The following is a 26,334-nucleotide window of genomic DNA, read 5'->3' on the forward strand; positions in this document are numbered from 1 at the left end:
ATCCCCTACAGAGATGGTAGAAGCCAGGTGCAAGGCTGCCTGGTGTTCATAAGATGGTACCCACAAGTCTACCAATGTTACCACTTGACTTGGCTGTTGGGTACAGAGAATGAATAGACAAGCTGCTTAGTCTTCAGTATCTGATTGCTGGGCGGCAGCCACTTTACTGCCTAACTGGGAAAGGGCAACCTCCATAAGAGAGGAGAGGGGTGTAAAATGGTTAACTTCATTTCAGCTTCTCACAGGAGAGGAGACTTTGAGTGACCCAACTGCTCCAAGGAGCCAGGAAGCAATTAAACTCAGCTCAAGATTACTTGTTTATTTTGCATGATTTCAAAGATCAAAGGCTGACACTAGGTTCCTTTGTGTTGTGCTGGGTCCACTGCAGCTATAAGGCTGCCTAAGCCTGCCCCAGTGACTGGTGGGCAGGACCTGGAATGCAGTTGCTTGGTCCCCCAGCTACTGGAGTGCAGGCACATCTAGGAACTCCAGCCTGCTGTGCACCCGAGATAGCCGAGGGCCAGAGGCAGCAGTTGGTTCAGGGCTCATCACCTGGCACCACCACTTAATCCCTAGGGATACCCATTTCGCTGATACAGCACCCCATCTTTAAATGGATAATGTGCTGACCATGGTGGCCCATGTCTTTAATCCCAGAACAATAATTACCAAGATAGCTGTAGCTAAAAAGTCAAGTTACATAGCCAGTCTGACTCGGGGAATCTTCCAGAGGCCTCATTTCCCTTCCATGTCACTCTCTGGCCTTTCAACATACACCTCCACTAAAGATTGTGAGACTCGAGTCGCCCACACACCTCCAGGATTATTGAAACTCAAGCCAGAAAAATAAAAAGAATCCCAACAAATTCCCGATTCTTCACAACTACGTCGAATCAGGGTCCAGAAGTGCAAGTTTATTTCCATCGATTTACCTCACGGGAAGCCTTCCTGGGACCCGCCTCTGCCCTGGGTGTTCTTTCAGCTCCCCCTAGCGCAGCATTTACCAAACAGTGGAACTGGGAGCTAACCCCAGTCAGGGAGTCCGTGGCCTTCCAACACTCAGCCTGGAGGAGCGGTTTCTTGAACACAGATAAACGAAGAAGGAAGGAGGGGAAAGGATCAAGCTGACTTCCTGCCAGGACCGCCCAGTCGAAGGCATCCGCAACAACAAGAGCCCAGGTTTCCTGTCCGCTGGGTTCTAGAAACACAGGGGCGAAAGGTGAAGCCCTCCGCTGGCTAAGCCAATGTGTGGTGCTGGATCTGATGGGTCCCTGGGTCTTGGCAGCCCTAGTAGAAGGGCGAGCAGCAACTGGGATGAAGAGGCCATGTGTCCTGCACCTGTGAGTGCTTGCACTTAAACTAATGTGTAGCCGTACCCACTCCCACCCGCAAGCTGGAGGCTCTCCCGGGTCTTAAGGAAGCCAGGCCTTGACAGACTTGTTCATGGTTCATGGTGCCAGGTGACTTAGTGACGACACTCACATGCAGTGGGACCTAGCTTCTGACACTCACATGCAGTGGGACCTAGCTTCTGGGACTTTAAGCCAATGGCAGCTTCCCGTGGTTCCTGCTTCCAGTCCGACTTTGATGCTCTGTGGACCAGGCCCCCTGAGGGGAGGACACAGCTACAGATTCAGTTTTAGTTGAGGGCTACATCTACCTGTTCTCCTGCAAAAGGCTGGGAAGTCCTCTGATAAGCCCTTACCGAAGGCAGACCCAGCACATCTCTAAGGTGCATGGGGCCAATTGAGCAGCCTCAAATTTCACCTTGACCTCAGGCCCTCTGGGAGGTCATCACCTCCTAGAAACTGGCCACTAGGAGAGGCCTTGCAGTTCCCTGTCTTCAGGAGAAGGTAGGAACTCAATGAACCCAGGTCCCTAAACAAACAGCAAACCTTGTTTCTGAACTGTGTCAGGAGAGACTTTTAGCAGCACATACATAGTAACCCTTTGGTTGGCTTAAGACAAGGGTGACATTAAGTAGGGTCAGCCAACTGCTAATCTCCAGCCCTGCTATCGTTATGACAGACTATTCCAGAATATTGTCACAAAGACTAAGCTATTGGGATGGTTGCTGGAGAAGAGGCGAAACCCAGCACCAAGAAGTGTCAGAGGCTGAAACTGACAAGGAAGACACCTTGCATGTTTCCTTTTCTAGAAGGGACCTGCTTACTCACCCTAAAATTGAGGTTGGGCCCTGGTTCCCACCAGTCCTCTCTCCAGAATGCCCTGGGCAGAGCTAGACATCAGAGTGACCACTTAAGAATGTTAGAAACACACAAAGAAACTGACAGACCCAGATTCTCGGAACTCCACCGACAACTCACTGGAAGCAGGGAGGGAAGCTCTCTAGCATCCTACAGCCAGTGTTCTGGTCGCTCCCTTGTGGTTTTCTTCTGTAAAAAACTGGAATAATAACCACTCCCAGTAACAGGGCCATTTGTCCCCATAACCTTTGCATCTACACAATGCCTGGTTCACTGCAGCGACTCATTGTTTGCTCTGGGAATGAGTCAAGATATTCCCACAAAACACTGGAGTCTTATGTTCAGAACATCTCTTAGAAGGCCCACGCATGTGCTACTGGAACGAGATATTTTATTAATCAGATGAATTAACCAGAAGAAAGTAACACCCCTTCCCTCCATCACTGAGCTGGTTCCGCTGCAGAGGACCTGGAGTCTCGGAGTAATGGGTTCCTCATTCAAGAGTGCATGATTTTCTGCCCCTTCATTCTCCTTACTTGTCTTAAAAAACTAGAGGCTCTGGAGAGATGGCTCAGTAGTAAGAGTCCTTTTTCCAGAGGACCTAGGTTTGATTTCCAGCACCCACATGAAAGTTAAAACTGTAACTCCAGTCCCAAGGGATCCGACACCCTCCTCTGGCCTCTGTGAGCACTGGGTACTCGTGGTACACAGATAGGCACGCAGGCAAAACACCCAGATACATAATACAGATAGATAGAGGTGGGGGGTGTTCTCTGTGTAGCCTGGAGACCCACCTGCCTTTGCCTCCCAAGTGCTAGGATTAAAGGCATGCGCCACCTCACCTGGCACACACACACACACACGCTTGAGAAATTGCACCTGACCTGATAGAGGTGGGGTGGTGAGCAGTAATTTTGCTTCAGCCTCTGGAGTGGAGGATAGAGATAAATTAGAAAACCCCCCACCCCACCCCCCTTTGCTCATCCCCTTTCCAGTCTTCCCCTGTCCTATATTTTGTGCCCCAAGGTTGTCACCCTCCAGGAAAGACTGCCCTCACACATACTGAGTCCAGAGGGCCAGGCACAGAGAGAGGACTCATGCACCTCAGGATGTAGTTTCCCCAAGATAGGGGAGGACCACCCCATTGAGATGCCTCAAGGAAACAGGTTGAAAGCTGGGTGTGGTGCTCCATGCCGGTGATCCTGGCCCTCAGAAGGTTGAGTCAAGATTGGGGGGGGTGGTGGCACAGGACTTTAATCCCAGCACTCAGGTGGCAAAAGCAGACCAACCTGGTCTACACAGAGAGTTCCAGTACAGCCTGGACTACAGGATGTGACTTTATATCAAGAAATGCAAGGGAAGAGAAGTAGGAAGGCAGGGAGGGAGAAACTTAACACACAGGAATAGAAATCGGGGGCCTAGCCCGGACTCCCTAGCAACGGCTTTGAGCCAGTACTCTAGACAGCATTATGGTTGGAGGCTTCTAACTCTCAGTTCATCCATTGTACTTACCCATCAGACAGGCATGGCAAAGAACAATTTATGTTGTTATTGTTGTAAAAATGGTTTCATGTATCCCAGGCTGGCAAACTTATAGCTTGAACACCAACAAAGAGCAGTTGTTTGGTTCCTGCTATGATGAAGCTAAGACTTAGTAAGTACATTGATATAAGAAGATAAAGAATTGGGGGGCTGGAGAGATGGCTCAGAGGTTAAGAGCACTGGCTGCTCTTCCAGAGGTCCTGAGTTCAATTCCCAGAAACCACATGATGGCTGACAACCATCTGTAATGAGATATGGTGCCCTCTTCTGGCATGGAGGTGTACATGCAGGAGGCACATTGTATACGTAATAAATAAATCTTTTTTTTTTAAACTTTATTTTTATTTTCTGTGCATTGGCATTTTGCCTGGATGTCTGTGTGAGGGTGCCTTTGGAACCGGAGTCAGAGAGTTGCGAGCTGTCATGTGGGTGCTGGGAGTTGAACCTGGGTCCTCTGGAAGAGCAGTCAGTGCTCTTAACCACGGAGCCATCTCTCCAGTCCCTAATAAATAAATCTTTTAAAAAAAATTACAGTTAAGAAGATAAAGAATTGTTCTGGGTTTTCTTTCAGCCCACTTATATCCCAGCATTGCCCGCATACTGCCTGGCATACAGGTACCCAGTAGCAAGTTTTCTCCTCCCTCTTCTCCTCTGTCAGGTTCTCAGTCTACCCTCTGAGGACAGCACCTCTGAATTCCCTGCTACAGCCTGGCAATAGCTCTAGGCCTACAGCTCAAACATCCAGACCCCCTACCTGCCCCAGAAAACATGTCTGTGTCCATGCTGCTTCTTGACTTCTCCATCAAAGGGCAAGTGCTTAAACTTGTGTTTTCTTTTTTTCTTGGGCTTTCATTACCTAAACACACACACACACACACACACACACACACACACACACACTTTTTCTTCCATTGTCTGTCCCTCCCCTGAGATCTTTTTTTCTTTTCCAAAGGTTCTCATTCTCCCTCTGAACACTAATCTCCCCTTCTCTTGGCCCATTTTAAATTCTGTCTGAAGAAAGAAAAGGGAAGACACATACATACTCCATACTCCTGGAGAATTGGGCAATTCTGCAGATGCACCAGCAATCCCAAAGAGGGTACCCCCAATCTTCTGGCATTTAGGGGAACACAGAAAAGTCTGGCTTCTGCTCACAGGAGCCTTGCAGCTCAGCTGACCGCCAGCATAAAAGGCCACAAGACCTAGCCAGAGAAGACAGGGTTTTGCAGTGTCTGAACGTCTGTGTCTGCGCTCTCTTCCCACTTGTGCAGCCCCAGCTCTAGGCCAGGTGAGGTTTTCTTCGATGAGGAGCGTGTCTAAATTTCCACCTGCGCCTGAGAGACTGTGCCCTACAATCTTACAGCATCATACCATCTTAGAGCATCATACCGTTTTTTCCTCTCTTTCGTGCTGGGCACGGAATCCAGCACTTGCCACACGCTAGGCAAGTGTTCTATCACTGAGCTACGCACCCAACCCCATCTCTAAATTTTACTCTCCCAACGACCCTATAAAGTTGACAGCTGCTGTATCAAGGCGAATCAGCAGTTCGGAGAGGCGAAAGGACTCTTTTGAAGTTACGAAGCTCCAAAGAAAGGGGAAGGGCGGGGAAGAGGAGAAATTTAGCATTTCTAGCTGGGGTGGGGGTTGGAAAGGGTGGGGGAAATGCAGGCCAGGAGAAGCTGGGTTACTTGGAGTCAGACTCCACCTCCTGACCTTGTTCTCCTCCCGCCGGGAAGTGGGGAGCTTCGAGGGGCAAGGAGCAGTCTCAGCTCGACCCTGGGCACAGAATCTCCAGTTGGGCGCCTGCCTTGAGGTTTGGCCTCCTTGAACGCCTGATGGCCTTGAACTCTAGATTAAGGGGCCCAAGCCAGAGAAAAGCCCCAGAGACTCAGAAGCCTTTGACCAGGAAGACAGAAACACGGAAAAAAGTACGAGGAAGCGTGCGAAAGAGCAGGCGCAGCTCCTTCCTGTGCAGGTCAAGACCCTTGGATTGCATTGAAAGAATCCTTCAAAAGCCAGGGAGGGCACAAAGTTCAGAGGCGGAGCAATCCATCCCGCCTCCTCGAGGGCAGGTGGAGAGAGACAGTGAAGGTCTGGCCCGAACCTTCCCTGCGACTTTAGGGGAACCGTAAGCCTTCTGCGGCTGCAAGGACCGCAGGAGGCCCGCGCTTTCTCAGAAAGTGAAAGGAGTGGGCGGGGGGCGCGGCCGGGGCGGGGCCGGGCGGGCGTTGCCGAGGCTCCGCCCCGGGGCAGTCCCAAGCCCCGGGCGCTGAGCGTCTCCAGTCCCCGCCGCGCCGCGGGCTGGTGGGCTCGGCTGCTACTCCAGGTGTCGGGAGATGACCCTGCCCGGGCGCCCGACGGGCATGGCACGGCCACGGGGCGGAGGACCCTGCAGCCCTGGGCTGGAGCGGGCCCCGCGCCGGAGCGTCGGGGAGCTGCGCTTGCTCTTCGAGGCGCGCTGCGCCGCGGTCGCCGCCGCAGCAGCCGCAGGGGAGCCCCGGGCCCGCGGGGCCAAACGGCGTGGGGGACAAGTGCCCAACGGGCTCCCGCGGGCTGCCCCTGCCCCAGTGATCCCGCAGCTCACCGTGACAACCGAGGAGGACGTGGCCCCGGCCAGCCCCGGGCCGCCAGAGCGGGAGGGGGACTGGCTCCCGGCCGCTGGCTCGCACCTGCAGCAACCTCGCCGCCTCTCCACCTCGTCCCTCTCTTCCACCGGCTCCTCGTCGTTGCTCGAGGACTCGGAGGACGATCTATTGAGCGACAGTGAGAGCCGGAGCCGCGGCAACGTGCAGCTGGAAGCTAGCGAGGACGTGGGGCAGGTACGGGCCGCGGGGGCGGGGCCAGCGGGGGCTGCGCGCCGGGGACTCGGCTCCCCGCTGTGCTGGGACCGGCTCGCGTCCCCCACGGATAGTCCAAGCCTCACTGCTCGGGAGATACATGGGGGGGGGGGGGGCGGAGAGGGACCCCAGGACGACCTCTGGCCTTGGCTCATTTTCGGGGGCTAGGCGGGCGATTGTGGTTGAGCGCTTGGGCGTCTGAGAGAGTGAGGAATACACGACCCACCGGGACGGACCAGGCGGGTCCGCGGGCATACCCGGGGAACTTCAGGGTTGGGGAGATCAGAGCGGGGTAGCCTTGCCCCGGGAGCCCTGGGGGAGAAAGGGGCGCGTGAGCTCTTGCCTCTTTCTCCTCCCCCTCTCGGTGCCGCGGCCCCACCCCCGCCGTTGCCACGGTTTCCCTCTCCTGAGTGGGAGTGGAGCGGAGCTCCTGGCTCTGCTCCGGAGCCGCTGCCGTCTGCTCCCCGCGCGCGCACGAGGCGTGGACGCGGGAAGGGAGGGGCACGGGACTGGGAGCTCTAGAACCGAGCGGAACCCAGATCCACCTGGTGCGCCCCCCCCCCGCGCCTCCCCCGGGCCTCCTGCTCCTAAGGGTGAAGAAGGTAAACTGAGGCTGACAGGAGACAGGATTTTGCTTGTTAGTCGCTGCCTCTAGTAGTGTGGATGTTCCAGAGCCAGTTTAACCCTCAGCACCAGCTAGTGTGAAGTGAAGTCACGCGTGGTGTGGCCCTCCTTGGATAGTAGGGCCATCCTTCACCTCCCACCCCCTGTGCTGGAGATTGAACCCAGGGTCTCAAACACTCCACCACTGAGTTTACGTCCCCAGCCCGCTTTTATTCTGAGACAGTCTCACTAAATTGCCAAGTTAGATTGGGACACAGCAGGTAGCCCATTCAAGCCTCGAACTTGCCGTCGTCCTTCTTCGGTAATCGCCCTCGTTTTAACCGTGGCCAGATGCTTAAATTAACTGCCCGTGGACTGTGCACCCTTACTCTAGATGCATTTTACCCAAGCGTTCCTCGAGTGGCGAGAGAGACCGGGAACAGCCCGCTCTGCTTCAGTACCCTCCAGCCCTGTCCCGGCTACTTCGAGTGAGAGTAAGACGCGTGCCTGCGTTGCCTAGACACCTTGAGAAGAGCGCTAAGGTGTGGCCTGGGCCTCCTGAACCTGGCATCCCCACACACTGGGATCGGACCAAGGGAGGGAGGCTGTGTAACGACTCGAAGTACGGCTGTGACTCAGAGACTTACAATACCCAGAGAGGGGGGTGACACACAAGAGAAAGAGGGGAGCTCACAGCAAGGCTGTCGTCTCTCCTCCAGCTTCCTGTAGCCAGGTGTAGGTGCGGGGGCTCAGTCATGAGTCCGCTGCGCCCCTCGCCCTGACATGCCAGCGTACCCTCGGCGGGGTGGGCGTTCTTGAGGGGACTCTAGCCGGGGTACTGAGGCGAATGCGAGCGGTGGGAGGACCTCTGAAGAGCCTGAGCCGTAGATCGGCCACTCCCCTGCTCAAATCTCTGACACCTGAGAGGCGGGCCCCAGGGAAGGGCGCGACCGGTGAGCTGGGAGGACCCGGACTGGGACGCAGGCACACCCGCTTTCCTGTTCCGCCGAGGACCCGTCTAAGTACTCAGGGAGAGGCTGAGCGGAGGAGGACCCGAAGTCCAAATCTGGGTGCAGTGTAGGTAGCCCCAGCAGGGGTCAGGACGTCGAGAACAAGCGGAAGTTAGCCATCCCTGGCGAGTCTTCCTCGTCCTTTCCCACCCTTCGTGTCTACGGGAGCCTCCGGGAGCAGCTCCAGATGGCCTCGCAGGGCCTTTTCAAACTCCCAGGCTGTGTCTTCCAGGCCTTCCCAACCCCCAGCCCGCCGGGGCCTCCCCGAAGGCAAACAGCACCGGAGCTGCAGATAAGCCTGGAGCTGTTGACAGAGGCTGCCTGCGTCTGCGTGGAAGGGCCAGGAGCGGACTTTGCCTCACAGCAGGCTCCACAGCGTGCCTGCCCAGGCCGCCCTTAAGGGCTTTCCCAGGCGGGTCCCCCTGACCGTTAAGGATGCACCTGGGGAAAGATATGGCGGCCGCACTCTGGGCTGCCACTAGTCATGTCTCACACCCAACTCGAGGCCCTGGAAGGATCTGCCTGCCTCAGCCAGGCTCTCTGACCTTCCCTTCTACTTCCCAGAGCTTGTCTAGCCTGCTCAGATAGGGCATGTAGGACTGGGCAGCTTCGCTCCTTCCAGTGGCCTTTTCTCTGATGGAAGGAGAAGTCAGGAACAGGAAAACTGACTTCTCCAGGGGAGAAGCTGGAGACCTACTCCAACGGCAGATGCCGTGACTCCGAGGCTTTGGCTGTCTCCTCAGACAATCGTGGGGGTGACCCCAAGCAGAGGAGAGGGCGTTTGGTTCTTAGGTGGTTTTATTCTCTCAATAACTCAGGCTAGGTAAGGAGGCCTGGATGCTGTCCCCTCCTGGACTCAGAACCCCCCCACATCATTTCCCACTAATTATAGAGTGGAATTTAGGTTAACAGACTTCCTTTTTAAAAAGCAAATGCCCATGGGAAGGTGAAGTCGCGGGTCACTTATACCTTAGTGTAAATCATTTTGTAAATTTAAATTGATTGCTCTCCCCACCATCACCACAGGGAGTGCTAGTTTGATAGGACAATTGGAACATGAGGAGGGGGTGGGGCTGGCAGGCGTTCAACCAGGATTGGCGGCTCTGTAGAGCAGTGGTTCTCAACCTTCCTAATGCTTTGATCCTTCAATACAGTTCTTCGTGTGGTGGTGACCCCGGCCATAAAATGATTTCCATTGCTACTTCATAACTCGAATCTTGCTGCCATTATGAACTGTAACATAAATATCTGTTTTCCAATTGTCTTGGGCAACCTCTGTGAAAGGTTCATTCGTCCCCTAAAGGGGTCGGGACCCACAGGTTTCGACCCTCTGTTATAGAAGCAGGAAGCTGGATGGAAACTAAAGACAGAGTGAAAGATGTAGTCTGGCAGGAAATAGGCGATCTGGGTTGATGGGAGGAGCAGATATCCCTAAGGCTTCCAAACAGAGCCTAGCCAAGGGAGGGTCTAACGGTAGGATACAGCAAGTCCCTGCCTATAGAGAAACACTTTCTGCTCATCTGTGGGGGTGAGAAATTATCAGAGGGCCCTCCTGTGTCATCGGGGAGTCCTGGACACAAAACTACCTAGCCTTTGCACCAAATGTCCAGGTGGCCTACGGCTGTGGCTGTATGTTGGTTGGTACAAGCAGCCTCTGCATGGAGGGAGGGCTGGGATATATCTTCCCTGCTGTTGTTTATGAGCCAAACCCCTCACTCACCCACCAACCTGAGAATGGTTCTCTAGCGGGCTCTCTGGATACATTTGTTTGTGAGTGCGTTATGTTCCCTGCAGAAGGAATCGCTCTTAAGAGGGAAGACGGCAGTGAGCTGGTTTCCACGGCTCTTACCTCAACTGGTTCCATGGTTCACCATATCCGGTGGTGGCTGGGGGACTGAGCTGAGATAATGGACCTGGGAGGCCTTTGCTACCTGCAGAGTTAGGATCTGCTTGCTGTTTGCTTATGTGAGACCCACAAAACCAAGGCAGGGAAGAGACAAGCTGATACTGTTACCGTACATTAACCCATCAGCCAAGTGGTAGTATATACATTTTTTTTTTTTTTGGTTTTTCGAGACAGGGTTTCTCTGTGGTTTTGGAGCCTGTCCTGGAACTAGCTCTTGTAGACCAGGCTGGTCTCGAACTCACAGAGATCCGCCTGCCTCTGCCTCCCGAGTGCTGGGATTAAAGGCGTAGTATATACATTTTTAAAAGATCCATCTTAAATGTTTCTCGGGCTGGCCTCAAACTTCTAGGTTCACGCCATCTTCCATTTTCAGCCTCCCAGGTAGCCAGGACCACAGACATATGCCACCATGTCCAGTCTACCCATTTCTACCAGGCCCCTCTCCACCTGCAAACCCCTTCACTGAAACCACAGGACCCCAAAGGAAGGCTGGTGCAGTTTCCCCACACAGCCTGGCTGGTCCTGGATCTCACTCTGTAGACCAAGCTAGCCTTGAACTCAAAGATCCACCTCCCTTTGCCTCCAGATTAAAGGTGTGCACCACCACTGCCCGGCTTCCCCCAGAGTTTTGTTAGGCATCTCAAACCACCCGAGCCCTTCGCTATCCCTAAACTCATCCTTTGGATGAAGGCGGTAGTGGGAGGCCCTCAGATCCATCCAAACCTTCACGACACCCTGTAACTGTTTCATCGTGTGAGAGTGTCCTGTCACGTGTATCCCATTTGATCCCCAGAAGGAAACTGCTAGAATGATTGGACCATGGTGAGGAAGCTGGGTTGAGGAAGCAGGTCATGAGGATGCTAACTTTTCTGAGTACTGATTTCCACGTGTAATGGTACTAATAACAGCTCAGATTCTTGCTGTGTATGGGCATCGTGATCATGATTCTCAAGTTGGGTGTGAAAGAGGAGTTTTAGGGTGCTTCTGCTAAATACGCATGCTACATACATCACCTTCCTGGAATTTTACTTGAGGATTTGGGAGGAAGGGAGTTTTATAATAAAACTTGGATCTATTATGCAGCAAAATGCAAAGCTTGTATGTATTTAAAGATTTATAAAAGAAGTTTTGAAAGATGTCATGTTTTTAGTGGGCTGCTTCTGGCTACACCCCCAGATCCCTGGGGATTGGACATGTGATCACGCCCTAGCGTGCCATGTTGGGAAAGGGAGAGCAGTGAAGGCTGTGGGAGGATGAGAAGGTGCCTGGTGTGCAGTAGGCAGTCAGTAAATGGCTCGTGTTAGGGCAGCCGCTACATCCTCCCGGAGGAAACAGACCCACACGGATGGCAGCGCTGCTTGAACACACCGAGCAAAGCCAGGACTGGAAGCGGCTGCTCGCTCCCAACCCAGTGCTCTGCCACCACTCCCACCTCTTCCTCGGCAGTAAACTACCTCCTTGTTTCTTAGCACCCCCCTTTGGCAAGGAGGCTGGTTCCTGGGTTCTAGTGATTCCTGTACAAGACAAGCATCTGTGGGACAAGGCTTCAGACAAGACACATACATGAGCAAATCCCTGCCCATCAAACAGCAGATGGACTGCTGAGCTTGGGATAGGAGGTGGAAAGGGCCAGGGTGTGTGGTGCTTTCAGGACTGAGCGGAAGCCCGAGTAATGGCCTTGAGGCCAGAGACAGCACACCTGCAAATACCTACACATACCTGCAGTTTTATCTAAGAGGAGAGCCCTTCTTCAGCTTTGCATTTCATTCTCAGGCCTTAGGGTTTTCCATCCAGATCACAACCAAGGATGACTTGAGCTTTTGACTTTCTTAGCTAGTAGGAAGTGCATGGGATTCCGAGCAGCTAGGTGGTCTTAGGGAGCCTTGAGGTCTTTAATAAACCTTGGCAGGCTGTCCTCTCTTCCCTGGTCCTATGTAAAGGGTTGATTGTGATTGGTTGGCCTCCCTAAGTGAGAGAATTAGGTCCCAAGTGAGTAAATTCAGTATCTAAATTTGGCCTGATTCTCTCCATACCGAGGAATCAGATAAGGAGGGTCAAACTCAAGCCTCAGTGGTTACAACAGTTCAGAAAGAGTAATTGTCTCCCCATTCCACAGATGGGAAACACCCAATACACAGAAGCATTTTTCTCGGGCCTCCTGAGGTCTTGGGAGAAATGCAGATGTTTAGTTCCAACCCTGGCTGACTATGGGAGACCTCAGACTCAGCATCAAGGGTGGCCTTCAAGTGGTTCTGATAGCCACAAAGTTCAGAAACCTTACAGAAGAATTAAGTAACCTGCCCACTCAGTGGCAGAGCTGTGTTCAGCCCTAAGTCTTCTGCTGCTAAATCTCAGGCTCCTTTCAGACTTTTTGAGAAGCTAGAATGACCTTTCCCCTGCCGGTCTCAGTACCTGCCATACTGGCTCACAACGCATTTTCTTTGGGTAGATGGCTGAGTGAGTGAGTAGTGAAGGCTTGAATGCCGCTAGTGGGGTGGTCAGGTTGGACTCCTGCACTAGCGGGGGAGGCTTACACGGTAGAGAGATGCTGACCTACCTGCGCTTGTTGCTTTCAGAAAAGCCACTGGCAGAAGATCCGTACCATGGTCAACCTGCCCGTCATGAGTCCTTTCAAAAAGCGCTACTCTTGGGTGCAGTTAGCGGGGCACACAGGTGAGCGTCAGTGCGGGAGGGTGAGGTTGTTGTGACAGGAAGGAGTTGGACAGTTCTAACTGGAACCCTTCTGCAGGGAGTTTCAAAGCTGCGGGCACCAGCGGCCTGATATTGAAGCGCAGCTCGGAGCCAGAACACTACTGCCTGGTGCGGCTGATGGCCGATGTGCTGCGCGGCTGTGTTCCCGCCTTCCATGGTGTAGTGGAGCGGGACGGTGAAAGCTACTTGCAGTTACAGGACCTGCTGGATGGCTTTGATGGCCCTTGCGTGCTTGACTGCAAGATGGGTGTCAGGTTTGTGTCCCCTCTCTTGGTCAGGCAGAATCAGTGAGGGAACCAAGGAACTGGGCTAAAAGCTCACATGGGGGTCCTTCATGCTCTGGCCCCGACCTGCACCTCACAGAACTTACCTGGAGGAGGAGCTGACCAAAGCTCGCGAGAGGCCCAAGCTGCGGAAGGACATGTACAAGAAGATGCTGGCGGTGGACCCTGAGGCACCTACTGAGGAAGAGCATGCGCAGCGTGCTGTCACCAAACCGCGCTACATGCAATGGCGCGAAGGCATCAGCTCCAGCACCACGCTCGGCTTCCGCATCGAGGGCATCAAGGTGGGTCAAGCTTCCTTGGCTTTGCAAGGCTTTTCTGACCTCTTGCCTCAACTGCCACCAGGAGACGCCCTCTGGTCGCCATCCTCTTGGTCCCCAGAGGTTAAAGCCCCAGGGAGGTACCACTGCCCTTTGCATGATCCTTTCTCCCCCCAGATGGGTCCGGGTCCCTGATACTCCTTGCCCACCTCCTTCAGAAAGCCGACGGATCTTGCAGCACTGATTTCAAAACTACACGAAGCCGAGAGCAGGTGACTCGTGTCTTTGAGGAGTTCATGCAAGGAGATGCCGAAGTGCTGGTGAGAGGAGGTTCCTAGAACCCTGAGGTTTGGGCATACCTGTTTACAAGAGTGCCTCTTGGTCACTCTTTCTAACGTCCTTACCTATGCCACCCCCAGGGGTCGCACTTCCCTCGTTGTACCGTAATTGTTTGACCTCTGCTCCTGGGGTGGGTGGTGTCTCCCTCCCCACAGCGTTTGTCAAGCAGAAATGCCTGTCACTGTCAGTAGAGCCTCCCCTGGTGCGAGATTAATTTGTCCACACTAACCCTTCCAGAGGAGGTATCTGAACCGCCTGCAACAGATCCGGGACACGCTGGAGATCTCAGATTTCTTTCGAAGGCATGAGGTAAGAGGTGGATGGGCTGGGGGCTGGCTTTGTGCTTTGTGAAAGAGAGAACGGGAAGGGGGGGCTCTCTGGGAGAAGCAGGTGGCCTGACTGCCATGGGGGGGGGGCCGGCAGGTGATTGGCAGCTCACTCCTCTTCGTGCATGACCACTGTCATCGTGCTGGCGTATGGCTCATCGATTTTGGCAAGACCACACCCCTCCCTGATGGCCAGATCCTGGATCATCGGAGACCCTGGGAGGAGGGCAACCGTGAGGACGGCTATTTGCTGGGGCTGGACAATCTCATTGGCATCTTGGCCAGCATGGCTGAGAGATGAGGCTGGGCCCATGTCCCCACCCGCCACTTGGGCCGGCTGGTCAGGCAGATGTGGACAGGTGGCTGCATCCCCACCATGCATGCCGGCAACAGACTGGAACCCCGCTGGGCGGGCAGTTCACATGGTCCGGCAGGACCAGGTGCCATCCACTAAGGGGGTATACTACCAATACCAGGAGTTGGCCTCCACACAGGCCTGTGTCCCCGAGCCGAGTGACACTGGTTTACAGGAGGGGAAGGAAACAATGGGCTTCTCCCTCAGCCCAGCTCAAGTGGCGTTGCACCTCCCTAGAGGGGCCAGACCCAGTATTTTATTTCACAGGTGTACAGACTTACTGGTTTACCCTCCTATGCTACAGTGGGCACCCTTCCTAATAAAACTCAAAGACACAGCTTCTGTGACTCAGGTCTCATCCCCTTCACCTCTGGTCCTCTCTTCCTTAGTTCCAGACTCAAGTCCACTCAGAACTGAAGAATGAGAAGGGTTTGTTGATGTTTTGTTTTTTAATTAGTATTAGAAACATTTGTAGCATGCAGGAATGGGCCAGATGAAAGATACTTATGGGGAGAGCACAGTCTAGGATCCCCAACTGAGTTCTGCAGTGGGCGGGTGGGTGGCCTCTGGTTCCAAAGACTGAGAGTGGCCAGGCCCTTCCCTAAGAGGGTTTGGACTGGTTTCCAGTGTGGAAAGGTCAGGCCCCGGGACAGCCCGGAAACATGCCTGAACACACAGCGCAAACTGTAGGGGGCAGAGGCTAATGGACTAACAAGTCATCTAGGTGCCTGGAAAAGAATGCAAGGAGGAGCCATTGCTGAAGTCAACACCTAAATCTTCACCCTTGGGCCCCCTTGGGGTCCAAGAGCCATAGGTGGGGTTCCAAAGGTTCTGAGGTTGGAGGCATCTGGATTTGAGGGCCTTGAGGCCAGAGGGCAGCCATGAGCCAAGGAGTCCTCCTCCCCAGCTTTTCAAGTTCTCTGAACTCAGCTGCAGGGCCTGTGGGGATCTAAGACCCTCCAACGACCTGTTCCCCAGGCCAGAGGCCCCTTCCTCCTCTAGAATGGGCCCTGGTTCCACCGGCAGGGGTGAATTCAGCACATCAGGGTCCTATAATGGGAGAGTCGGGGAACAGGCTTTCTTCCGGTCCTAGAGAACCAGGATAGTTAGCGGGGATCAAAAGGACACGTGAGAGTGGGGGAGGGGCAGAGGCACACCTGAGTGCAGTATTGAAGGCGCTCCAAGATGCTGGCGAAGTCAGGGCGGAGCTCAGGTTGGTGCTGCCAGCACTGTGTCATGATTCTGTACCTAGGGAGGGGCAGGAGTTCATGCCTCCCAAAGCCTTGAGGGACCTCCCTCCCTGGGTAGCATTGTTAACTCACACTGGCCCAGGGCAGTTCCTAGGAGGGTCCATCCGGTTCCCTGTGACAATGAAGTCTAGGACCTCCTGGTTGGTGTGCCCAGGGTAGGGCATATAACCCAGTGAGAAGATCTCCCAGAGCAGGACCCCAAAAGACCTGTGCCACAGGTGGGAGGAACAAACGAGACCCATCAACTACAGTCTCCTCTTGAGGTGGCCCAAAAGGGTAGGATTAGCCTCAGGACAGAGGAGGGGATCACAGGGGAGTCGTGCTGTCACCAGGAGTCTGTCTTGGATGTGAAAATGCCCTCCAGGAGAGCTTCTGGGGGCATCCATTTGACAGGGAGCAAGGCCCGGCCCCCCTTGCGGTAATAACTGGCCCTGTAGGAAGGAGAAAGTGCTGGTTTTCAAATGCTGTACGGTGAGTCTCCTTGGCGCAGCAGCGTTCCCACCTCCCCAGTTCCTGCTCACCGGTAGATATCTCTTGCCATCCCAAAGTCTCCGATCTTAGCCACTCTGCTGGGTCCAGTGCAGCTCAGTAGACAGTTCCGGGCGGCAATGTCTCTGTAGAACAGACAACATAATCACTGTGAGAACACAGTTGCTCTGGCTCTTCCTGATCTGTTTTTTTAAAAGTTGTCTATGGGGGACCTTCTTTGAGGGGACAAGTGGGGCTGAGGGCCTCCTGAGTCAGGATTGCTTCCAACCTGTGGATGAAGTGGTTTTCTTCCAGGTAGTGGCAGCCTTGGGCTATATCCTGGGCCAGCTGCAACAGATCCTGCATGGCCAGAGGTGATGGCTGGCCCTGGATTGGGCAGAAGGTACCTAAGTTGATCCTGGCCTTAGGACAAATGGTCAAGGTCTTGGAAGGGTCTTACCGGGTGTGCTCTGCTGTGTCTCAGAAAACTCTTCATATCCCCGCCAGACATCAGCTCCAGCAGAATGAGGCGAGGGGCAGCCTGGAAGCTGAGCCCCACACAACGAACGATGTTCTGATGGCTGAACTTGCTGGGTGGGAGTGGTGCACATACCCCATCACCAGTGGGGAGACAAGCATGCTCTAGACCCCATTAAACTACAGAAGACCTCCGTGCCCTAGAATGCTGCCTCTCAGCCCTAAAGAGAGGAGGGGCCATCCCTGCAGGCAGGTCCTGCCTCCCACCACACCCTCCTGCCTGCCCTCAGGGGCACCTGATGATGAGAGCCTCCATGAGAAAGTCTAGCTCGTCCTGTCTGGAGCAGAGCTCTGGCAGTGTCTGGGAAGGGAAAGAAGAACACCCAGCTTTGGCTGGGTGCTTTAGGAGGGTGATAAGCAAAGGCTATCCTCCAGTCTGTCCCTCCATGGTGTTCACCCCAACCGGAGACCCTACCCCTTCTCACCTTGATAGCCACCTGCAGAGGGCTGGAGTCCCCAGGAAGGCCAATGACTAGTCCCTCATACACCTCCCCAAAGGCACCATGGCCAAGGGCTCTACAAGAAAATAAGTTGGAAGGGGCAGAAGAGGGGCAGGTGGGACCTGAGTCGGTGCTAATGGGGTAAGGCCTCTCCTTGTGCTAGTGCCGCTCCTCCTGGGAAAAGGCAACCTGTGGGTTCCAGACGGTCATGTTCCCGGGTCTCTGCACCCCAGAACTGGGGCAAAAGCTGACCCTCTCACATGTTACTTTGCTTATTGGAGCTTGTGGAGTTTCCATCTCTGTATTAGGGGTGTGCGTTGTGTGCTCAGTGGGGTTGGTTCATAAAGCACCATGACAGGAGGAAGGACAGGGGTTCAGGGAGCACGTGAAAGGACTCACCTGAGAAGAGTGACATTGCCTGGGGAAACTTCCGTTAGCCCTGGGGGCAGAGGCCAGGGCTGGGCAGGGCTGAGCCCCACCTGACAGTAATAGGGGTTGGGAGCTGTCCTGATGGCAGAGGTGCGGAGCTTGGTCAGCTCCAGCTCAGGGCCCGGCAGCCTGAGCCACCACAGGTTCTGCCACTTCCTCTGGTTCACTAGGTGTGAGAAGGACAGAAGGACATTCTCTGCCTGCACCCATTAGGCCCACTCTGCCTCCCCGTACCCAGAACACCTTTCTAAATTAAGTCCTTTCAAATACATATTTCCCCATGACTCCCCAGCTTCTACTCCAAGTCTAGGGGAATCTACCATTGTTTTGTGGGAGTAAGGCCCTGAAGTCAGCTACACTTGCCCTGGAACCACAAAGATCATCACAGCCTAGGAGAGGAGGGTCAGCCTGCAGCAGCCATGCCTGCGAGATGTGCCTACCTAGAATGAGGACTCCACACATCAGGAGACTCAGTGTCAAGGCTGCCACCAGAGCTCCCATCAGAATCAGAGGGCTTGCAGTGGTTGGCAGATCTAGGGAGAAAGAAAGTCATCTCCAGCAGGCAGCAGGAGGCTCCACTGACCTCTGCCTTCAAGTATTTTTCTTATTTGTTTTGTGGGGTTTTTGTTGGTTTCTGAGACAGGGTTTCCCAGTGTGGTGCAGGATAGCCTCAGTCTCCTGCTTCAGCCTACCCACTGCTGGGATTACAGATGTGTGCTACCTTATCTGGGTACCCTTAAATCTCACCCCTACTTCAAGACTCAGCTCAGTGTTTACTCTTCCATGATGCCACCCACTGAGACAAAGGCAACTCTCCCTCCTGAGAATCCCTTAACTATTTGATACCTTCTATAGCAACTGCCATTTTTAGATACAGATCTATATCTAAATATCCATCTTGCCTCCCACACTGGCCTACATGTCCTTGACAGTGGAGTGTGCCCTGATGCGTTTCCAATCCTCTACCTGGAACTCCATAGAGTGCCTGGCCTTTACACTGTCTTTCCCAGTGCCCTGCTCCTACCAGCCTGTGTGTGACCCAGCAGTCAGACTGAGGGCAAAGACAAGACGTACCCATGCAAGTGACATTATCTGCAGCCAGCTCCATGCCCTCTGGGCATATGCATTCAGTCACCTGGAGCTCTGCCTGCCATTGGCAGTCTTTGGAAGTGCAATGACTGCAGTTTGGGTGCTTTCGGATTTCCACCTCTCCGTGGCCCTCTGTGACTGTGAGGGAAAGGTGAGATATGGCGGGGTGGGAGATGGGGATCAGCACGGGCCTGTGCGGACTTTCCAGCCACTGGGTTAATTCTAGCTTAGGAGTTTAGGGTAGCAGCAGTACCAACCACACCCACACAACACACAGGGCGAGGACAGAGCCTGGGGACTTATTTTTTCTTCCATTGATTTTATTCAGAGGCAAAGAGACGCATGCATGCACATGCTTACGGAAGTCAGAGTTCGGTTTTTTCCTTCCACTGTGGATTTGGAGCAACAAACTCAGATTATCAGGCTGAAGAGGTTTTACCTCCTGAGCCATCTTGGTGGCCCTGCCCAGGGGACCTCAGTCAAGCCTATATATTATACTTTGTTGAGCCCTGAGGCATCTGGAGAGAATTCACAGCAAGGATACTTGACTAGCAGTTGAAGATACCTGTACTAAGGCCACAGCTCACAGATGTTCTCAAATGTTCCTGCGCCATTTAAGAACTGGGAATCTCAGCTCAGCACAGATGGCACCTATGGTTGTGGGGCCAGGGATCAAGGGGATGGCTGGCCAGGCTGAGAGGCAGGAGGCTGGGGCAAATACCTGCCAAAGGCTGCAGGTAGAGCTCGCTGCTGGGGTGTACAAAGGATACGCCATCTTCCCCATCAGCCCAGAGGATGTCAGACTCTGAGGTGTCGCCACCTTGAAATTGAGAGTGATAGTGGTTTAGCTATGAAAAGGGGGAGAGGGTGGAGGAGGAGCACACAGCTGCCTCTCTTGCAGTTGGGAAGCTGGTTTAGGAAGAGCAGGACAGCTATGATCGCCCACTGTAAATCCTGTATGGCCTTCTCTACAATGGCATTGCCTTACAGGTACCGAGGGGCTAGAGAAGCGGGGACTGGCTGTTCTGCTGAAACCTAAAGACAGGCATAGCCTGGCTCCGATACCCTTTGTCTGTCTGAGCCCCTCCAGCCCCACATACTCACTGAGTTCAACCCACAAACTCCATTTCTGTGTGAACAAAGAGATGTGTCATAAAGTATTTATGAAGAGTCCAGTCCTGATAGATCAGGGGTTCCACTTCTTTACATCAGTGTCCCCAAACCATTAGGACCAATTAAAAGAGATGCTCAGCACCCTCCCCTGGAGTCATAGATTCTGGAGACTGGCCATGCATTTCTCTTAAAAATAACCAAAGTAATTAATTTCTAATTAAAAAATAAAATTTGGGGCTGGAGAGATGGCTCAGTGGTTAAGAGCATTGCCTGCTCTTCCAAAGGTCCTGAGTTCAATTCCCAGCAACCACATGGTGGCTCACTACCATCTGTAAAGAGGTCTGGCGCCCTCTTCTGGCCTTCAGGCATACCGACAGAATATTGTATAAATAAATAAATAAATTAATTAATTAATTAAACAAATAAATAAATAAAATTTGGGGGGCTGGAGAGATGGCTCAGTGGTTAAGAGCATTGCCTGCTCTTCCAAAGGACCCGAGTTCGATTCCCAGCAACCACATGGTGGCTCACAACCATCTGTAAAGAGGTCTGGTGCCCTCTTCTGGCCTTCAGGCATACACACAGACAAAAAAATTGTATACATAATAAATAAATAAAATATTTTTAAAAAATAAAAATAAAATAAAACTTGTATATTTATTGTACCCTATATGATACTTTGAGATATACATGCATTCATTGCGCAATCACTTACGCCAATCAACATATGTACTGTTGATAGTAAGAACATCTCACATCTACTCTCTTAGCCATTTTGTTATTGAGACTAGGGATGTAGCCTAGTGGTAGAGCCCTTCCCTGGCATGCCCATGGCACTGGGTTTGACCCAGAGGCTGGGTTTTATCCCCTACACTGACAGAACCAAAAACTTTGTTATTAATTGTGGTCTCCATATTGAACTAAAGATAACTTAAATTGACTCATTCTATCTAATTAAATTCCTTTCTAGCGTTTGGCCGACGTCTCCCCTGCTTCCAACCAGGCATTTGCATTTCTAACAACTCTTGTGGTGACACTTGCTCTGGGAAGTACTGACATCTTTGCCCTCCCCGTTCCCAGCTCAGCTTGCTCACAAGGCGGGCCCTAAATTCCTTCGATTTTGGCAGAGTAAGGACTGGTTCGGTTTGCAGCTGATTTGGGCTTTTCTTTTCTTTTTGTTTTTAAGTCAGAATCTCGCCGTGGGTCCCTGGATGGTCTGGAACTTAAGGAGATCTGCCTGTCTCTGCTTCCCAAGCACAGGGTTCAATGACTGTAACCAAGCCTGGCTAATTTGGTGGTTTGTAAAAGGCAAAACAAAACCAGCCTGTAGCCCAGCCTCAAACTCTCTGTCCTCAAACTCTGTTGCTCTGCTGTTACTAGGCAGGCGAATGTGGCCACCAAGCCCAAGTTTGACCTCCTTTCTAAGAGCACCTACTGTGGCTTGTCACCTTGGAGAGTGGGGCGTTCCCCATCCAGCCTCTGAAAAGTTCAGGCCAGGTTCTTAGTCTCTACCCTCACGTCACCAGGACTGCCCGGCTCCCCTCCCCAAGGGAGCACCTACCCCGGTAGCCGCCGCCGCCGCCGCCCGCCGAGCAAGCCCCGCCGCCGCCCCCGAAGCCTCCGGCCGCCGCCCAGCGGAGCGTGGCCCAGGCCTCCGCGCAGCCCTCGCCGCCCTCGGCCCCTTCCTGCAGTGAGCGTCCGGCCTGTGGAGAGGGGGCCCGCGACGTCCAGCCGCCTCCTCCGCCTGCGAAACGACAGCGGGCGACTAGCAGCGGCGCACGTGGCGGCCAGCCTCTCCCCTCCGCCCCGCACGCTCACCTGCTGCGCCCCCTCTCCCGCCGCTCCCAGGCGCCGCCGCGCGGTTCTCCAGTTTCTCCGGGGCCGCCTGAGTCCGACCACGGTCATGTCGCCTCCAGTAGGCCCTCCCGCCGCCTCCCGCCGCCACCAGCAGCGGCTCCGGTTCCCCCGCGCGCAACTACGGGGCCAGTGGCCGGTCAAGGGCCGTGTCCGTGTACTGGGGTACCCCCGGGAACCCAGACACAGAGAGGAGTCCGGGACTCCAACGCCCAGCTAGGGGTCGAGGCGGCCAGCACCCGGTGCACCTACCCGGAAGATGTAGGTGGCACCCCCGCCACCCCCGCCCCCGCCGGCCCAGCGTCTCCAGCCTGGGACCCTTTCGGTCCCATCCGTTGCCGCACGCTCTCCAGTGGCCCAAGACTCTCCGAGACAGACGAGCTGGCTCTCAGGGCTCCCCTGAGTGGCACCAAGGTGGAAATCTGCGTGACCAGGCCCCCCCCCCCTGCCTCCCAATGCTGGTGTCCAGGCACCAAGGACGCCTCCGCCTGCTCTTGGCCCGGGCGCCCCTTAACCCTCGCCCCGCTTACTCCGGGACAGGCGTCCTCGCCCTGTTGCCCCACAAGGATGTACAACGGCTCCCCGCGACGAAGGAAGAAGAGCGCCGAAAGGAAGATGCCGTGCGCCCGGGACAGGTGGTTTCTGGCGCCTTTGCCGCCGGCGGCTCCGTAGGCGGAGATCCTGAGGGGAGAGGACGCGGAGTTTCGCGCCTCAGTCCTGGGCCAGGCTGCGGCGCGAGGTCGGAAGCCCGCGGCTGGGAAACTTGCTAAGCGGCTTCGTGTGATCGGCTGTGAAGGGATGGGGCAGACTGGCCTTGCAGTTAGGTTCCGCGCCTATTTCAGGAGTGGTAATGGGGATGGCGGGAAAGAGTCAAGCCGCGCTTGGAGCCACTGCTGATTAGGCGGCATCCTGTGGATGGTAACAGGATCCCTGCTACCCGCTAGCTAACACGGGCCCTGTTGCTACACTTCTATTGAGTGACACTAGGCACGGCTGCGGAATACTTTAAGACTAAAAGTGATGGTGCTCTGGCTCCTGCTTCCTCGGACTGAAGCACCTTAGTCTAGCAGGTGACTGCCACCCTTGCCCTTACCAGGCACTTACAGATACTGGCCGGTGTCTGGCGCCCGCCACAGCTGCACGCCTTTCAGCGGCCCGGCAGCTCCCACCGTCACCATCACGCTGCTTCCCGTGTATGCCCCGTCGCACTGTGTTTGTGTGGGCCCCCGCCTGCCGCTGGCGCCACAGGTGTTGAACACCCAAGGCCCCCGCGTGCCTAGGTGCAAGGGAGAAGGCTTGTGTCCAGGCTTAGGGTTGATGGTGAGCGAAGGAAAGGGAGGAATCGGAAGCTCACCTAGAGGATTTGGATGGGAAGCTGGCTCCACTCTACTAGAGGTGGGGGTGATTTTCTGCCCCTGGGAATTGGAGACTAGCACCAGCAAAGGCGAGGATGTTAGAAAAGGTGCCTGGAACTCCGGGTTGGAGCAAAGAATAGTTCCTGAAAGGCGGCAGGGAGGAAGCAGCGTTACAAGAAGGTGCAGAATATGGAGAGACGTAAGAGATTGATGGCTCAACAGTATCCTTCTTGCAGCCACACCCCTAATGCTACCCAGAGGGCGCACACCAGAACCTGAAGCAGCCAGAGTCCCAACCAGGTAGCCCAGGGCCCTGCAAGGTGTCTGCATATACCAGGTTCTTCATTCCAGAGTTCTTCTCACTGAGTGACTAGGGGGCTGCACCGTGCCCGGCTGTACAGCACCTCCTCCCCTTTCCTCCATTTAGATTGGTGTCCTTACAAGGCCCACCCCATTCTTAGATTTGTAAGCGCTCTGCGCTTCCCTTGCTGCATTCTAGAAGCACAGACCAGAGAGCTCTGGTTCGAGGCCGCCTTAGAAGGAACCAGTGAGACCTGGTCTGTTTCTGACGCAACCCCAAATCTAGGTGTCTCTGGTTGGTTGGCACCCTGACCACCACAGTACTTACCGGCAGCTCCCAGCCACAGCAGCAGCCTGCAGGAGCAGCCCATCGCCCTATCCGTTGGGTCCAGCTGAGGATGTAGTCTCAGAGCCACCCCCACTACCCCGCAGACCTGGAGCTGGCCTGGCTACGCCCAAATGGGAGGGGGGAGCAAGAGGAGGAAAAGGCGGGGCATGTGGGCAAGCTTCCGGGAGGAGCCTTGCTGACCTCCCACCCAGAGTCTCAGTCACTAGCCACTGTCTCATCCACAGGCCACCCTAACAATCAGGTAGGAGAAAAAAGTTGGCCACACTCTGTTCGTCTGAGATAACAGCCTGGATGGCAGCCAGCCACATCCTAGCACTTGGCAGTGGCTTCTGTGGTTTCAGGATAGGAACAGAGCGAATGGTTTTATTAGTAGCAGTGTTAATGTGTGTGAATGCTCACACGTGGGAAGTATGCAGAACCAGGCTGGCCTTCAGAGACCCACCTGCCTCCTGAGTGCTGGGACCAGTGGCATATGCCACAGTGCCTTGCAGGAAGTCCTCTCTAAACTGTCCCCAGTGAGGCATTATTGCTTCTGACCACAGGACAGAACATGACTTTCTGGGCTGGTTACCCACAGTTCCACTGTCCTGTGCATAACTTGTTACTGCCATGACTGGACAAGGTGTCTGGGAACTCCAGCTGGGTAGCTCACCCTGCTACTCTAACACCTGCCAGTCAGGTGGAGAGAGTCCAGTGTTCAAGGTGATCCTTTGCTAACAAACTGAATGCCAGCCTGGGCTACAGGAGACTTCCTCTAAGAAAGCCAAACACGATTTAGAGACGTCAGGGGATCCAAGTGCTAGGACCCTAGGCAACACAGCAACACAGCCACGGTCCACACCTGTCATTCACACGCTAGGACACTTGAGTCACAAGTACCCAGGAGTTTCCACACTGAGAGGGCCACTGGAATTAAGCCTTCAGGTCGTTTTGTGCCTTGTATCTGTGAGGCCCAGCGGTGATAATCTAAGTCTGGGCAGGTCACCCAAAGGAAGTTCTTTACTTCCTCCAACCATTATCACTTGGGACTCTGGCTGTCGATGAATTTCAATGGAGGCCGAGTCTTATCTTTTGTTCAAAATGCTAATGTTAAGCCAGGTGTGGTGGCTCATGCCTGTAATTCCAGCACACAGAAGGCTGAGCAGGGAGGACAGCTATGAGTTCCAGGCCATCCTGAGCTAGTGTAATACTTTCTCTCAAAACAAAACTCTCTCTCTCTCTCTCTCTCTCTCTCTCTCTCTCTCTCTCTCTCTCACACACACACACACACACACCACACACACACACACACACTAAAAAAAAAAAATCAAAAACTAACCTCCCTACAAGAATAAATCTCTTGAAAAGGATCTCCTTCATCCATCTACAAAGGAAAAGAGATAGGGATTACCTAGTACCCAGTGCTAATTTCTTTCTAATCCATGGATGTGAACTACCCAGGATGCTAAAATCCTACCACAGTCATTAGCCCTGCACAAACAGTAGTCTTGTGTGTTGCCTGTTCCCCTGTCCTCTTTGGGCCTACAAGGAGGAAAGCAAGGGTTACGGGGGACATTCCTTTGGGAGGAGGCACACTACGTAAGAGTACCTGGATCAAGATGAGGGAGAACCATCCCAATAAATACTGGATTAAAAAAAAAATGGCCGAAGCCTGTTTTAACACCTGAAAACTGAAGTTACATCTAGTAGTTAGCTAGCGACTTGGTAAATTCTGAGCTGTGCAGTGGTGCCATTTAACAGAGGCGGGCGGATGTAAGCATGAGGCCAGCCTGGTCTACAGAGTGAGATCCAGGACAGCCAAGGCTACACAGAGAAACCCTGTCTAAAAAAAAAAAAATCAACCAACCAGCCAAACAAACAGAACAAAAACAAAATCTTGAAAACAACAACAAAAAGACCAGCCAGCCGTGTGATGAGCCACACCCATAATCCCAGTCCTTTGGAGATAAAGCCAACCTAAATTGCATATGGAGTTCAGAGTCAACCTGAGCTATATGAGACCCCATATAAAATAAGACACAGGGCCCGTGAGGTGGGGACCAATGAAGAATATAAAATAAAGCAGGGCAGTGAAAGGGTGCTTGCTGCCAAGCTGATGTCCTGACTCCCTGGGACCCACTTGGTGGAGGAGGACTCACTCTTCTTAGTGCTTCTCTGACCCTCACCCCCTAAAACACACACACACACACACACACACACAACGAATAAAATGTAATTTAAAGTTGAAAGGCTGAGAGCAGTGATGCACACTTGTTTAAGAAAATAAGTAAAGCCGGGCGGTGGTGGCGGACGCCTTTAATCCCAGCACTCGGGAGGCAGAGGCAGGCGGATATCTGTGAGTTCGAGACCAGCCTGGTCTACAGAGCTAGTTCCAGGACAGGCTCCAAAGCCACAGAGAAACCCTGTCTCGAAAAACCAAAAAAAAAAAAAAAAAGAAAAAAAAAAAAAGAAAAGAAAAAAAAAAGAAAATAAGTAAACAAAATGAAATTAGACAATTTATGTTTTGTTCTATCCTCCCAGTCATGGTCCTACTAAGGGGCTGAAGGATGGCTCAGTGGTTAAGTGCACCTGAGTTTGGTTTCCAGTACCTACGGCAGACAGCTTACAACCACCTATAGCCCCAGCTCCAGGGGATCCGACATTATCTTCCGGCCTCTGTGGCCACCTGCACACACGCCATTCATACACACAGAGGCATGCACATAAACTGGCCTACTGGAGTAACATACAGAAAGTACTACATCAGGCTGACATTGGCTTGGCTGA

The 26,334-nt window shown here is 53.7% G+C and overlaps 2 protein-coding genes and 1 long non-coding RNA gene across 4 annotated transcripts; 1 reads left to right on the top strand and 2 right to left on the bottom strand.

Moving 5' to 3' along the window:
- Positions 1-4,112: 4,112 nt before the first annotated feature.
- Positions 4,113-5,656, bottom strand: LOC121465539. The gene is made up of 3 exons (XR_005976665.1): positions 5,466-5,656; positions 4,789-4,951; positions 4,113-4,264 (listed from the first exon to the last, which is right to left on the bottom strand). It is a non-coding gene; the product is annotated as an uncharacterized LOC121465539 (long non-coding RNA).
- Positions 5,657-5,994: 338 nt separating this feature from the next.
- Itpka (inositol-trisphosphate 3-kinase A) lies at positions 5,995-14,715 on the top strand. The gene is made up of 7 exons (XM_041679014.1): positions 5,995-6,571; positions 12,685-12,781; positions 12,858-13,074; positions 13,184-13,388; positions 13,583-13,684; positions 13,941-14,012; positions 14,127-14,715. The coding sequence occupies exons 1-7, from the start codon at positions 6,089-6,091 to the stop codon at positions 14,328-14,330; spliced, it is 1,380 nt and encodes a 459-aa protein (XP_041534948.1). The 5' UTR covers positions 5,995-6,088; the 3' UTR covers positions 14,331-14,715.
- A 154-nt stretch (positions 14,716-14,869) lies between these two features.
- Positions 14,870-23,629, bottom strand: Ltk (leukocyte receptor tyrosine kinase). Of its 2 annotated transcripts, XM_041679010.1 has the most exons (19): positions 23,548-23,629; positions 22,669-23,062; positions 22,095-22,245; positions 21,817-21,963; positions 21,529-21,685; positions 21,272-21,454; positions 19,319-19,417; positions 18,583-18,735; positions 17,949-18,041; positions 17,479-17,674; positions 17,065-17,155; positions 16,876-16,940; positions 16,563-16,692; positions 16,392-16,489; positions 16,156-16,248; positions 15,964-16,065; positions 15,707-15,841; positions 15,542-15,632; positions 14,870-15,434 (listed from the first exon to the last, which is right to left on the bottom strand). In XM_041679010.1, exons 1-19 carry the CDS (start codon positions 23,588-23,590, stop codon positions 15,105-15,107), a joined length of 2,751 nt encoding a protein of 916 aa, XP_041534944.1. In that variant the 5' UTR covers positions 23,591-23,629; the 3' UTR covers positions 14,870-15,104. The 2 variants fall into 2 exon arrangements, with proteins under 2 accessions (XP_041534944.1, XP_041534945.1); XM_041679011.1 differs by lacking the exons at positions 18,583-18,735; positions 19,319-19,417.
- Between the last annotated feature and the right edge of the window lie 2,705 nt (positions 23,630-26,334).

Source organism: Microtus oregoni, unplaced genomic scaffold (assembly GCF_018167655.1).
Source record: "Microtus oregoni isolate MIOR12 unplaced genomic scaffold, Mior012 000031F_ref0000149, whole genome shotgun sequence".
NCBI classification, from domain to species: domain Eukaryota; kingdom Metazoa; phylum Chordata; class Mammalia; order Rodentia; family Cricetidae; genus Microtus; species Microtus oregoni.